This window comes from Monodelphis domestica, chromosome 4 (genome assembly GCF_027887165.1).
Source record: "Monodelphis domestica isolate mMonDom1 chromosome 4, mMonDom1.pri, whole genome shotgun sequence".
Lineage (NCBI taxonomy): Eukaryota > Metazoa > Chordata > Mammalia > Didelphimorphia > Didelphidae > Monodelphis > Monodelphis domestica.
Window position 1 is genome coordinate 196760837 of NC_077230.1, and position 14659 is coordinate 196775495.

The window sequence follows — 14659 nt, forward strand, 5'->3', positions numbered from 1 at the left end:
AAGACTCATATTTTCATTTGTTACAGAACTACTTGCTTCATTTCATCATGCCTTGCTGAGTTTTCCCTCCAATGAAGATCCATGCCCTCCCTTCACCCCCAAAGCACTCTTAAGCAACGACACATGATAACTTCAAAGCTTCAAAATATGATTTGATAATGGCAAGTAGGGTTTTCCCAAAGCTGCTAAAATTTGGGTATAGAAGTTCTCACAGGACCCATCTTCTACCCAAATCCCTATCTGTTCTTGGTTGCCTTATCTCTCTCTGCAAACTACACCTGTATTGTTCTTTAAACCATTGCTGGCTTTATCTAGCTCTACTCAAATGAAATTTCTCCAGTCAAAATAATTCGTTGTAGTTCTGGGAATTAAGCTAACATGTGATCCTCTTTTATAAGAAATAATAACTCACGTGAAGCACATTTGAACTTGACAAAGCACCATCTTCACAAGAAACTTGTGATGTGCAATAATAGGAGTATAGATCTAGAGATAAAGGGATTTTGAGGTCATTAAGTCCAACCTGCTCTGAGAAAACTGAGGCCCAGAGAGAGAGCTGGGTGGCCCAGCAGGTAGAATACTTAGAAAAATCTGATTTCTTATCCAGTTGAAGACACTAACTCTTTGACCCTGGGCATATCAATTAACCTCTGCCTCAGTTTTTTAAACTGTAAAACGGAGGCAATAATAGTATCTACTTCCCAGTAATTTGAGAATCAACAAAAGACACTTGCAAAGTGTTTTTATAATGCCTGGCACATAATATGTGTTTAACAAATAAACTCATGACTAAGTGACTTAAGAGTTTAAGAATCAGAATGGCCATTCTATAAATGAAAGAACTGAAATTCAGAGAGATAGGTGAAATGATTGGAACATGGTCACACAACTAATGAAACATCAGACCTGGGATTCAAATCCTGATTCTATCTCAAGTATAGCACACTATGTCTCAGATAATTAAAATTTGATAAAAAATACACTTCTAGTTATTTCCCTATATTTGTATATATTTATGTGTGGACGTTGGTGTATATGCACATATATACATAGTCACATGTGCATATGCATATGTGTGTATGTGTCATTTTCATATAAGATATCCATTTCAAAGTTTCTGAGGGGCAATTTGAGATTTGTGGCTATAGCTTAGGATGCATAAATCTAAGAACAGTCTGCATAGGCATAACCAAATCCATGGAAAATGGGTTTGAATCCCCACACTGCACTTTTTATTTCTCTGCAAATGTTTTGCTTTGCAGATGAGTTTCATTTTCTTCTTCTTCTTTAATATGGAGAGAATAATGTGTTACCAAGGAGCAAGGCTTGAGAATCACCCTCAGCTACTTCCTCTTGGGAAATTGGACCCTTTGGATGTTTTCCAACTGCCAGAAGCTTTAAGCCTTCACTACAATAAGTAGAATACCTTTACACGATAAATGCCTTTATGCCATGGAATTACAAATATATGTATTTAAATAAGTGACATTGAAAAGTGACCAGTTTTGTCTTCTTTTATATGTTCCACACCATGAGGCTGTCTACCTCAAACTCTGCCTATTTAGTCTCAGTTCCAATATGTTGTCAACTTTTTCCTGGAGAGATAACGGTAGTTTCTTGAGACAAAAATGAAGCAATTGACAGTTTATTCTTATACATATGCTGAGCTTAATTCTGCTACTGTGATGTGACTGACAAGGAAAGTAGGTCTTGGACTCAAAGAAAAAAAGTAGGTTTGGGACTCCAGACTGACCTTGGCCCTAAACTGGTGATGTGACTCTGGACACTTAATTGCTGAGGACCTCAGGTAAGTCTCCTTAATAATAAATTACAAAGAAGATTCTGAACTCTATTTTTAAAGGAAGTTCCCCATTGGGAGCTTTCTACATTGAGGAAATCACAAGCATAGTTGTTGTTTTGTAAAGGGACATGGCTTTTGCTGGATACAGAATAGACCCATCCATCTTTTCCTCAAAAAATTTTCATCGACCTCTAGTATCTGAAGCTGCTTCCCAATTTCTAGAATGTGGGTTGATAATGTATTCAATACAATCCAACAAGTATTGACTAAATGCCCCCTATGTTCAATCACTAAGCACGAAGTATAGAAAGACAAAATGGAGACTAGCCCTTGCTTCAAGAAGTTTTACTGAGAAATAAAATATATAAAGAATTTTAGAATAAAGGATTTACAACTACAGAGACAGGAAAGCCTTCTCATGTAATTATTGTCATATGTCCCCTTAAACTTAAGATGTTTACAGGATGATAGATGGAGGGTTAAAAGAACCTTCAAGATCATGCAATCTAACCCCAACACCACCTCCATTTTATAGATGAAGAAAATAAGGTCCAAGGAGGCTAAATAATATAATCAAGGCCACAAAGCGAGTTAGTGGAAGAGCTGAGATTTGAACTGGGTTATCTAACTGCAAAGCCAATGCTTTCTCCTCCCTGACTACCACCAAAATATATTTTAGTTACCAAAATGGAAAACCAGAGACCTCCTCTCAGTTTTCCCAAATGTACTTTGCATGGCAGTGAGCTTCTTTCTGGAGCTCGGATTTTTTAATGGGCTGACTATGCTCAACCACAGAAGCACATCTATGAGGAGATCATAGCCAACAGTATATATAATATGAGCATCACCAATACTCCAGACTTCCTTAATAGACAGCCACTGGCTATTAACATTTTCTTTTACAGGAATCATTCCTTTGGATAAAGCAAAAGCTTAGTATAGAAAATCAAGTTCCTGGAGTCAGGAAGACAAAGGTTCAAATCCCATTACTGATACTAGCTGTGTGACCATGGACAAATTACTTGACTTCTCTAAACCATTATTTCTTCATCTATTAAAAAAACAAAGAACAACAACAAAATTTTTTTTCTCTAGACCCTAGCTCAGAAAGTTATTGTTCAGCATAAGTGAGAAAATGTGAATGTCAGTTCCTATTATTCTCAAAAGTCTCCCACTAAAATAAAAATTGATTATCCTATTGGTGGCAGACTTGGTACATATACCAAATCTGCTTTGACCCAGAATTCCCAAGGTTTTGTATTATTTTTTTGTTCTGGGTTATGTTAAAGTTCTGATAGAACTCCCAAGCTGAAGTGATCCACCCCTCTCAGTCTCCTTAGTAGAGAATGCAATTATGTGCCTCTACTACTGTATCCTTTTGACTTTTAAGAACTAGATTCTTACACTCATCCCTCACCAAGTAAGCCAAGGGTCTTGGATCCTGCCCTCAGCTGTCCTGAAAATGGTATGGCCTCTTTGGCTATCCTCCAATGACTTCTCCACTATATGTCATGGTAGGAAAAGGAATGGGTTTCAGTCTCAGCTCTGGGACATTATCCCTGTGATCTTAAGAAAATCATTTAACTTATCTGATTCTCAATTTGGAAAATGGGAATAAAAACCATTCTACTGGCTAATTTGTAGTTTCATCATGAGGGAAAGTCTTTGCAAACTATGAAATTATTCATATATGAGAGAAGGGGGGGAAGAGGGAGGGAGGGAGGGAAAGAAACAGGAAGAGGAAGAGAGGGAAAGGAGAGGGGGAGAGGGGAAGAGAGGAAGAGATGGAGAGAGGAAAGAGGGAGAAAGGGAAGGAGGAGAGAGAGAGAGACAGAGGGACAGAGAGAGACAGAGACAGAGAGGGAGAGAGAGATCCAGGGGCTTTATGTGCTGGATGCAGTTTCAAATTTGATTATAAGAGTCTGAAATATCCATCAATGCTCTGGTAACTGAGGGCACCATGAGAGAACAGGGCACCTGGGTGGATTTGGTGCCAAAGACAAATAAAAAGCCTCCCTCCCAGTTATGCCTAAACTCTGAATAGCATGTCCCTAGGGCCTCGAGGGAGCACACAGCAGCTATTTTAAGCCAGTGAGTATCTGATGGGCATGCACTACACCCTTGAGGGAACAAACAGGAAGTGAAAGTTGCTGTTACCAGAGACTAGCCTTAAACTTTCTCCAGGGAATCATGGCTAATTCTCTGATCTTATAAGACACTTTCCTCTTCCTTTCCCTCCTCTTCCTCCTCCTCCTCCTCTTTCTCTGTCACCACCACTCAAATACAATTAGCAGTTCTCCTCGCCCATTTTTACCTTTCTAACCATTATCCATCCTAATGCTATTTTTCATTTAAGAATTTTCTTTCCCCAACAGGTTATTCTGTGTCAGAATAACTTTTGTCAGAAGCACTTTTGAAATTAGGTAACTCTCACAGGCAATTACAATGCTATTTAGGACATAGAAGCAGTAAATTCAACCTAATAAGTAGCATACTAACAGTAAAAAATGAGTTAAATATGATACAGAAGAAGGAATAATAGACCAGGAGTCAAGAGACTTAATCTGTTATATTTTTGTATTTTGGAGGCCATGGGCATATTACCTTCCTTAGCCTCAGTTTGCTCATCTATAAAATGAGGATAATCTAAATTAACATCATCGTAATATTGGGGGTCAAAAAGTGTTTGATAATCTATGTTTTTACTTTCAATTTTTATTTGGAAAAAAAAAACAACACTTACCTTTTGTCATAGAATCAATACTAAGCATTGGTTCCAAGGCAGAAGAAGGGCTAAGTAACTGGGGCTATATGACTTAGCCAAGGTCACACAGCTAGGAAGTGTCTGGTGCCAGATTTGAACAGAAAACCTTCCATCTCTAGGACTAGCTCTCTATCCACCAAGCCAACTACCTGTCCCTGTATTGTACATTTTAAACACAGACTATTGTTTATTATAATTTTGTTGGAGAGTTAGATGGGGTGGGGGGGTGAAGATGATGGGGAGCTGGGAAGATCCTGTGAGAATCAGACTCATTACTTCCCAGAAACCAAAGAACAAATTAAGCAAAGTCCATCCCACCTGCCTTAGGTACCTAAATATCTAATAATGCTTAGTTAAGCACATGGATGAATAAGAAATAGATCAAGAGAAAAGAATCACAACTGTACCATTTACTTGGGGCCAACATAAGTATAAATCTAACTATGGTGACAAAGGATGGTGTGAAAAGGACATAAGAGAGAATGGAGAGAGTCACCATGCAATTTCAGCCATGAATCACCCCAGCCCTTTGCTCAAATCCCCTTTAAGAAAGAAAGATATCTTCCTTATAGATTGCTTCCATATGTACATTTCCAAGAAGGAATAGATTAACCAAGAGAGAGGGCTGGAAGACTTTTCATTTGACAATCTGGTGGATGGATTAGTATGTTCCAGGTCATATAGATGAGAAAGGAAAAGGAAAATGTACTTATGTGGTCCCTACTATGTACTAGGCATTGTGCAAGCATCTCATTTTATTCACCACTACCCTGTGAAGTAGATGCTATTATTTTTAAACCCTTACCTTCCATCTTGAAATCAATATTTGGTATTAATTCCAAGTAAGAAGAGTGGTAAGGGCTAGGCAATGGGGATCAAGTGACTTGCCCAGGGTCACACATCTAGGAAGTGTCTGAATCCAGATTTGAACCCAGGACCTCCCATCTCTGAGTCTGACTCTCAATCCACTGAGCTACTCAGCTGCCCTCAGTAGGTACTATTATTAACCCCATTCTACTGATGAAGAAACTGAGGTAGACAGCTTAAATGACTTGTCTAGGGTCCTATAACTACTAAGTATCTAAGACTAGATTTGAACTGAATTCTTCTTGGCTTCAAGTACAGTGTCTATTTACTGTTCTACCAAATTATCTCTCATGTGAATGGATATTTTTATATTTTTATTCTATTTCTGTGGCTGTATGATATTTGTATATATGTTTATATATACATGTGTGTATACATATCTATATTTCATTGTAGTATATTGATTATAATAAATGGCATCTAGTTAAATACAATTTATTTTCAACATATTACCACTTTTGAGATGAAGAAAGGAAACAAGCATTTATTATTTGCTATATGATACTCTTACTCATTTTTCCTTTATTACAAATTTATTGGTATAGATAGTGCCACATGATATATATTCTGTAAATGCAGGTATGGCGAGTTGCAGTACAGTGGTCAGCCCCACATGGTCCAATCTCAAACTTTCCAACAACCTGAACCATCTTGAAATCCTTTCAGGGAAGATCTGTCATCCCTCCGTTAATTCTACATCAATCAGCCATAGCTACAATTGCAACTTGGTTACCTCCACTAAACTGATAATCCTGTTAAGATGGCATTATTGTGAAAGTAAAGCAGTGTAGTATTTCAGACTTATTTCAGTTTCTGTCTGCTTTACCTCATGTTCTAAAGGGTCAGAAATCCAGTTCCACGAATATTGTTGTCATTCAATACTCAGATAGCAGAGATCATACAGGGCTGCCTTTAGCACGCAAAGGCAACCAAGACAAGACATGCCAATGAAACCACCATCATCACTTAAAACAAACAACCAGGAAGGCTTAGTGTCATCCCAGTGGCTGGCCACCGCTTTGCCCTTGAAAGAAAGCTTCTGTTACCCTGAAATCAGTGTTTTCCTGGGTGCTAGTCCCATCCCCCAACACGGGATGTGAAACCTCCACAGCAGTCACCAGGGTTGTGGAGTTCAAGAATCTATCGGTGGCTCTGGAAGGTGTAGCATTCCAGACACTGAAACATTGCCCCCTGAATGTAATCAGTTATTGAACCAGGAACAATGGTCAGCATTTAGAGGATGGTGGAAGCTTAGAAAATAGCAAGAGATTGCATAATGTTTCCAAAGTTCTTTAGCACTTTGCCATTCCTGCTCATGCCCAGCTAAGATTAAGAGGTTAAAAAGTCTCCGGTAAACGTGATAGCAGGGAATATGTCCATAATTCTCGTTCGTGAGTCCAGAATTAATCTAGTTACCCACATAAATAGTAAACCCACCTAATGCAGGGCACGGTAACAGAATGTTCAACTTCAGACACCTTCTGTTACTTTTCTTTGCTTAGAATCCAAAGCCCTGAGTTAACACACAGAGAGAAGAGGCTATTGCATTTGGCAAGCTAATAGCATCACTTACCGAAAGATCGGTCTTTGGAGATGTTTTTTCTTGATGGTAACATGGTCATCCATTTAAAGGGGGAGAGTTAACTTCTTCCTGGAAACCACTCCAAAAAAATCCAGGGAGGAGGTTCTCCTTTGCTACTGTGCTGCTAGGAGCACAGGGAAAAGAAGGGGTTTTTCTCCTTTTTTTGATACTTGGAGAAAACTTCCTCTCTCTCTGGCAGCTGAGCAATGTGGCCATAGAGGCCACATAAGACAGGCACGTTGCTGCACTCCCCCACAGGGTAGGGTGTGCAAAGCAGTACTGGACAGTCAAGTTGATCTGGGCAAGAGAAGTGTGCCGGACCCTCAGAAACGGAACAAGGAAAATGGGAAAGTTTGCCAAGTGTTGCCCAGGTAGAAACACTCTAGGTTATTCCAGCCATGAGCCCACTTCTTCCACACGCTGGTCAAGAGTTCTGAAGCTCTAAGTCCCTCCCCGTCTTTAAAACATGCTGCTCTGAGGCTCAACTTTTTTTTTCTTCAAAATAAAAGTTGTGCAGCTGGTTCAGCATTCCCATGTGAGTACCTTCTGAAAGTTTGTTCTGTAAAAATAAGAACTATATACAAATTAATGAAGATGGATGGATCAGGGCTGTGGGGTTGGCTCCACTTCAAGAGATTGTAATTATTTTACAATCTGGCTTTTATTCACTCTGGAAGAAGTGTTCAGACGACTCATCATTTTTGGCACTCATAACCTAATAACCTACACTTGGCTGAGGTCGAAAATGCCATTTTCAACTGGTAGAAGTCTATGTGAAACAGACCAGAGCTGGAAAAGTTAAAAAAAATAAGATTGCTCAATACAATGGGTGATACTATGCCCCGAAGATCTATACCCAAATGTGGTTTCCAATAAAAAGAAAAGACATTGAAAAGAGAGAAAGAAAAACAAACATATGCTGTAAAAAAGTCTGGCAAAACTGACTTAGAGTTTGGGAATTTTTATGTTATGTGATGCAATTTGTGTTTGGGAAGAAAGATAAGAGGAAAGCTGAGGGTGTGTGTGTGTGTGTGTGTGTGTGTGTGTGTGTGTGTGTGTGTTTGCAGGAGAGACTGTACTCATATCTAAAGAAATTACACTGGATTTGCTTGAGTGAAATAAGCCTCTCAACGTAGGATTCTTCTGTTTGTGGACAGAATGATCCTTGTAGGTTTAAATATAAATAAGCAGTGATTGATAGTCTCCTTTAGATCTGATACATTCACCATATTTCTTTTAAATCAATATCATCGTGAGATTCCAGAAGAAGGTCTGATGTATTTCAAAGCAAAGCATTTCAAGATGAAATAGAGTTCATGCATGAAGCCTTAAAGGATCTAAATTTAATAAATTCACAGAAGGAAATAACCCTAAGAATCAAATATCAATATAGACAGGTGATCTATTAAAAATAATGGAAAGGTCATAGAGTCTGACCTCCTTGCTTTATAGATGACGGAAATGAGACTTAGAGAACTTAATGACTGGGGGTCACACAGGTGATATGAGACAGATTTTCTGTCTCAAATCCCACGGGTCTGCCTGCAGAAGTATGTTGCCTCTCATGAAATCAGTTGTGTGATGGTGATTTCTGGCAATCTGAAGACTAAGTATTTTGGCAATTCACAAATATTTCCACACACAGCAGGTGTTTTTGTTCCATTTCAAGGGTTGACAGTAAAGGGGAGGAAAAGGATAAGATTTGTATTCAGAGGGTCAAGGTTTGGCTTCCTTCTCCAATTCTTATCATCTCCTTCATTTGTCAAATAATTCTAGGTCCCTGTCTCTCCACCTGGAAAACTTGGGGCTTATTTTCAATCACTTTTATAGTGGGGGGAGTAGTTAGCCCTAAATCTACCTTTCTAATGAAATTACCACCTACAGTGTCTTGCTCCTTTGCATTAGGGGGGAAAAGGGAGTCTCTTTGGCATAATGAAAAAGATAATAGATGTGAAAACAAGAAATTGAAGTCCCAAATAAGTGAAGAGATTGTCAAGAAGCTAGCTATACCTCAAATGAGTTCAACCCCCTTGAGTCAGGCAAACTATAACCAAGGACAGCTTAGGGGTTACTAGGTAGCCCAGTGTATAGGACATGGAACCTGAAGAAAGGAAGACCTGATTTCTAATTCAACCTCAAACAATTACATGATACTGTGTAGAACACTTCACCTCTGTTTGCCTCAGTTTCCTCAACTGTAAAATAAAAATAAGAGTAACTACCTTGCAGGATTATTGTATCAAATAAATACTTCTGAAACTCTTAGAACAGTGCCTGGCACATAGTAGACACTACATAAATATTTTTTCCCTTTTTTCCCTTCCAGGATATCAGATGAACTTGTATATGTGATTTCTGAACCCCTCATCTTTTAGGAATTATAAAAAAAACTAAACACAGGCAAATGTAGACATTTTTTGAAATGAATGAAAAGTTAACTCTGAACTATACAGTTTTTAAATTGACATTGATCTCCTATATTGATAGCTACTTATTATATACTAACTACATATATAATTCTTAACTATTTCCTCCAACTTTCAATTTCACTCACAGATTTGGGCCTATAACAGATGGCTTTCTGGTTCTAAGTTCAAATACAGCCTCAGACACTTACTGTGTGGCTCTGGGCAAGTCACTTAAAATCTGCCTCGGCTTCCCCATTTTGTAAAAAGGGGAAAATAATAGCACCTCACAGATTTATTATGAGTATCAGATGCACTTAGCACTTAGCACTTAGCACAGTGCTTAGTACATTGCAAGTGCTATATAAATGTTAAGTATCATTATCATCATGAGCGTAACACTGTGGGTGATAATTCATACTATTGTGGTTCACAAGCCTCCACTTGTTTTAATTAACAAACTTAAATAGCTTTTTTCAAAGTTATTTACTAAGATGGTATCATAAAAAGGATTTGATATAAAACATTTTCCCCAAAGCCTAGCAAATACTAACTATCCCATCGTTATTCATGCGAGTAGCACCCCTAAACTTATAGTATATAATGGCAATAAGGACAAAATGTGACAAAACTCCTGGACCTGAAAGAATCAGAAACACATTTTCTCTTCATAGAGTTCTCACATAACTCCCCTTAGATGTGGCATCTCTGCTGGGGAAGCTCCTCGTCTGGGCTCCCAGGGTCTGCTCCTTTGTTGCCATGGAAGTTTACAGTCTCTGAAGCTGACTTGTCTTAACAGCACCAGACTCCCCGGCTTTGTCCTTCCCTCTATATAATACTTATTGATATTATCATCTTTAGTGGTTTCAATTCTAATCTCTACTCATATGACCCCAGTCTTTATGTCCAGTCCCAGCCTCTTTACCAATCTCCAGTTTCACATTTTGAGACTTCCAAAACTGGATGCTCCATTGGCATCTTGAATTATATATATATATATATATATATATATATATATATATAAATTCATTTTCTTTCTTCAATCTTCTCCTCTTCCTAACTTCACTGTTACCATAGAAGGAACCATCATCCTTCCAGTCACCCACAATTGTGTGTCATCTTCAATTCTTCACTCTTTCTCACCACTGTCAAAACCTGGGAAAATTCCAACTTCTTTACAACTCATAGAGGCCCTCTTCTTTCCTCTGACATTCTTTCTCCTCCCCAACCCATCCTCCATTCACTCTCAAATTGATCTTACTGAAGTACAAATGTAACCTCTCTATTAAAAAATTACAGAGGTCCCCTATTAGTTCCAAGATCAAATAATAAATCCTCTGTATCTCCTTCAAAGTCCTTCTACTTGGCCCCTACCTACCCTTCCAGTCTTCTTACAACCTACTATCCTCCATATAGTGTTCAATCCAGGGACACTGGATGCCTTACTGTCCTCACACAATACACTCCATCTCCAAACTGAGGATTCTCACAGGCTGTCCTATATTCCTGGAAAAAATCTCCTTTCTCATCTCTTATTTTCTCTAGCTTCCTTCAAGTTGCAACCAAAGTCCCATTTTTTTCAAGAAGTCTTTTCTAGTCATCCTTAATCATTCTGCCTATCCTCAAAGACTGCTCCCAATTCATCTTCTATGAATCATATTTGCATGTAGTTCATTTGCATATTTTCTCTCCCATTAAACTACAAGCTCCTTGAGAACAGGGAATGCTTGTGTTTTGCTTTTCTTTCTATCATTCCCACATAACACAGTATCCACCATATGGTAGACTCAATAAATGTTACTTCATTGACTCATTCCTTGACTATTTTCATCTTCATCTACATGCATACTCTTAGGGCGTATCTCTGCTCCCAACTGGATGCATCATCCAACTGGTCAATGTATAGTCCAATTGGTCCTATTGATCCAATTTCTACTCTAACACAGCTGATGGGTTTAGGCAAAATAAAGGCAGAAAACCTGTACTCTCTCTCCAAAAAGTGATTCTCTCTTGACCAACTGGTTTCTTTCAGTATTTTGTCTCCTGGTTTGGAATTCATCTAATTTCCTTTCTAGATTTTCAACTGATGAATGTCTTGCTTATGAATATAGATCTATTTTTCTCTATATTCCCAGATATTATGATTGATCCTTTCAGCCAATCATAAATATTACTTTTGTGTTGTCAGTTGCTTTCATACAATGATTATAAGAAATCATCTCAAATTGATTAAAGACTTATTCACATGTTGTGGTGGGGTGGTTAAAAACATTCTTAATGCTTTCTTTTCTCATTGTGATTAAATTCTGGTCTTTATGTGATTGAATTATGAAGTTAAAGGAAAATTATTTCCCTTGCATGATTTATGAATACTTAGGAGGGGAAGGATTAGTTTTTAGGTGTCCCATGACTTCACAAATAATACCAGACACCCTTTTCTTTTATAATGTGTATTATTCTCATGTGCAGATTCCAACAGTTTGCTAAGGTGGCAACATACACTGCAAATAACATAGGGTACTGCTTTGGAAAATTATACTCGTATAATTATAAGAGGTATTGTAGATAGCTGCTGGTGGTGTGTGACAGTCAAGCTAAAATAGACAAGATTGATCCAAAGGATAACACATAGGAAAATATAGTTGAAAACAAAAACAACAACAAAAGGCAGAAAAAATCTAAGAACTGAAAAACTATTGCTGAAACAGCCTGATTAATTCTGAGAAAACAAGCAAAAATGACCTGGAAACTAGATAAATTTTTCCTAGTGTTACAGCAGGTCAGAATGTATTTCTACAAATAAAAAAGACATCATGGAAAAAGATTTAAAAAATCGAGAATTGAAAAGTGGAAGTCTTACTGACAAAATTTGCTTTTTCATTCTAAACTATCCCCAAACCACTATGTAGATAAGCCTATAATATCTGCCATTAAACTTTAAAATGTTTACACCAAACGAGATGTTTGGGGAACTTTTTGGTAACTTTTAGTGGGCTTGAAATGATGACTTTTGATATATTGATATACTGAGATGTAGATTAGTTCTAGAATTACAGAAATTCCTAAATTTGGAATGGAAATGGAATACTGAAACACAAACATACCATCTACTCATCTTTCTCTCCCTATCCCAATCTCTCTGTCTTTCTCTCTCTTCTCTGTCTCTCTCAACTCTTTCTCTCTTTCTGTCTCTCTTACTTTTTCTCTCTTGTTTCTCTCTCTTTGTCTCTCTCTCTGTCTCTCTCTCTCTTTCTCTCTCTCTCACACACACATACACACTTACACACACTAAGAAATTCATTCAAGGGATAGATATAAAAATACTTTAATGGCCTGGTGACTCTTCTGATTTAAAACTCATTGAAAATTCTGTAATTGAAACAGAATGATATCTCAGCAGATAGTCAGGTTTGGAGGTGTCAGGCCCTGAGTTCAAATTTGACCTCAGAAACTTCCTAGCTGTGTGATCTTGGGCAAATCAATTAACTTCAATTGCCTAGACCTTACCACTTCTTTTGCCTTGGAACCAATATTTGTTATCGATTTTATGACAGCAGGTAAGGGTTTAAGAAAAAGAAAGAAAGAAAGAAAATTCTATGATCAAGGTTTGACATGTAAAAGCAGACTGTTTTGACTCACACAGTATATGATATAAAGAATGGTTTCATGATGAATTATTAAAAATGTATCAAAATATTATAAATTCCACATCCAACAATGTAAGACAAGTGATTGGACCAAAAGGATATTAAACATTAAAAGCTAAAAGTTTTTCTTTTAATATGCAAAAAACTATAATGCAACACTATCTAGAAGCCCATGGATAGTCTACTATTTATCTCTTGCTTTTATCTCATCTTATTTCTAACCATGTATTTCTTTGATAATATAATTTACATTTCTCAATAATTTTTAAAGTTGTCATCAAGTATTTATTGTTCATTATGTACCAGGCACTCAGCAAACACATTTGAGCACTGGAGATAGAGTGATAAATCTTTCTGGAGATAACTGTAACACTGTAAATAACAGCACTGAAGATACAAAGAAAGGTTCCCTCCAAAAAGTCCCTGCTCTCAAGGAGCTCACATGACAACCTACTTATGACCACGATACCCCTCTCCATTAATAATTGGTTAAGGCTTAGTTCTATTATGTTCTATGCTAAAGTAATTCAATGAACTGGTATGGGCAGCAAGGTGGTTGGTCAAAAGATGTTCTGTAGATAATGTGATGTATGGCTGCCCATTGATAGAGTTATATATGGGGCACTCAATAATCCTATCTATACAGTCCCAGGTCAAGTCAGAACTTCCAGGCACAAAAGGGATCAATTATTTATAATATTGTCTTAAGAGAAAGAGTAAAATTGTGGGACAATTTTGCTGCAGAAAACAGGAGAACATAAAGGACGATATAGGAGGATATAGCCTTGGCAAGGAGAAGGGTGACTTCTCCAGAAACTGAAATTTAAAAAATGATGGCAGATGATGTCAAGGTGGGGTGAGATGTAGAAGGGAACTCATGCCAAATGGTTTCTTTCTTCTTGGTAAAATATGAGGAAAGGGAATAATGTGAAAAGCTTGGGGAGAAAATACAAGGTCTGAAGCAATCCTTGTAGAAAGTGAAATAGAGAATTAATTACAGTAAGGTAAAGCATTGCCTTCCTCTAAAAGCCCAGTTCAGATCAGATAATAAGTTTGCCTTGGACCCAGAAAGGATGTTTGGTGGCATGATTTCCTTTAGCCATATTTGGTACTATATGAGAAGGAACAGAGATGGATGGTAAGAGAATTCCTGGACTGGGACATCTTAGCATTACTTCTTCCTAATTCTTGGACAAGCCATGTCTTTGTCCTTTAAATCCTTCATCTCTAAAATGAAACCAATGATATTTGCACTAGGTCGTGCCATTCAACAAATATTAATTTCCTGATCTGTGTAGGATAGGAAGACAAAAATGATGAAGTTCTTATTTTAATAAGTTTATTTTACTAGAGAAAATAGGGAAACACTAAATATGTACAAAATTATATAAAATAACTTCAAGAGGGAGAGGAAATTAATAACTAAGGGATCAGTAAAGATCCTATGTAGACATTTATGCCTGAGCTATGAGTTGGAAAAAAACCCTAAGGATTCCAAGAAGCAAAAATGAGGAGAGAGACCAGATAGAACATGGAAGACACCTGTGCAAACACAGAATGGTTGGAGATGGAATGTTGTGTATGTAGAACAGC

General features: G+C 37.5%; 1 protein-coding gene across 4 annotated transcripts in view; it reads right to left on the reverse strand.

The window, feature by feature from the left end:
- PDE1A (phosphodiesterase 1A) overlaps positions 1-14659 on the reverse strand; it is a 455171-nt gene that overhangs the window by 329744 nt on the left and 110768 nt on the right. The window contains exon 1 of one of the 4 annotated variants that reach the window (XM_007494474.3): positions 7006-7457. The exons of the other annotated variants lie outside the window; for them this stretch is intronic. Coding sequence (XP_007494536.1) covers positions 7006-7058 — 53 coding nt within the window. The 5' untranslated portion in view covers positions 7059-7457. Of the gene's footprint in view, positions 1-7005; positions 7458-14659 lie in introns of those variants that run through there. 4 annotated transcript variants of the gene reach the window in all.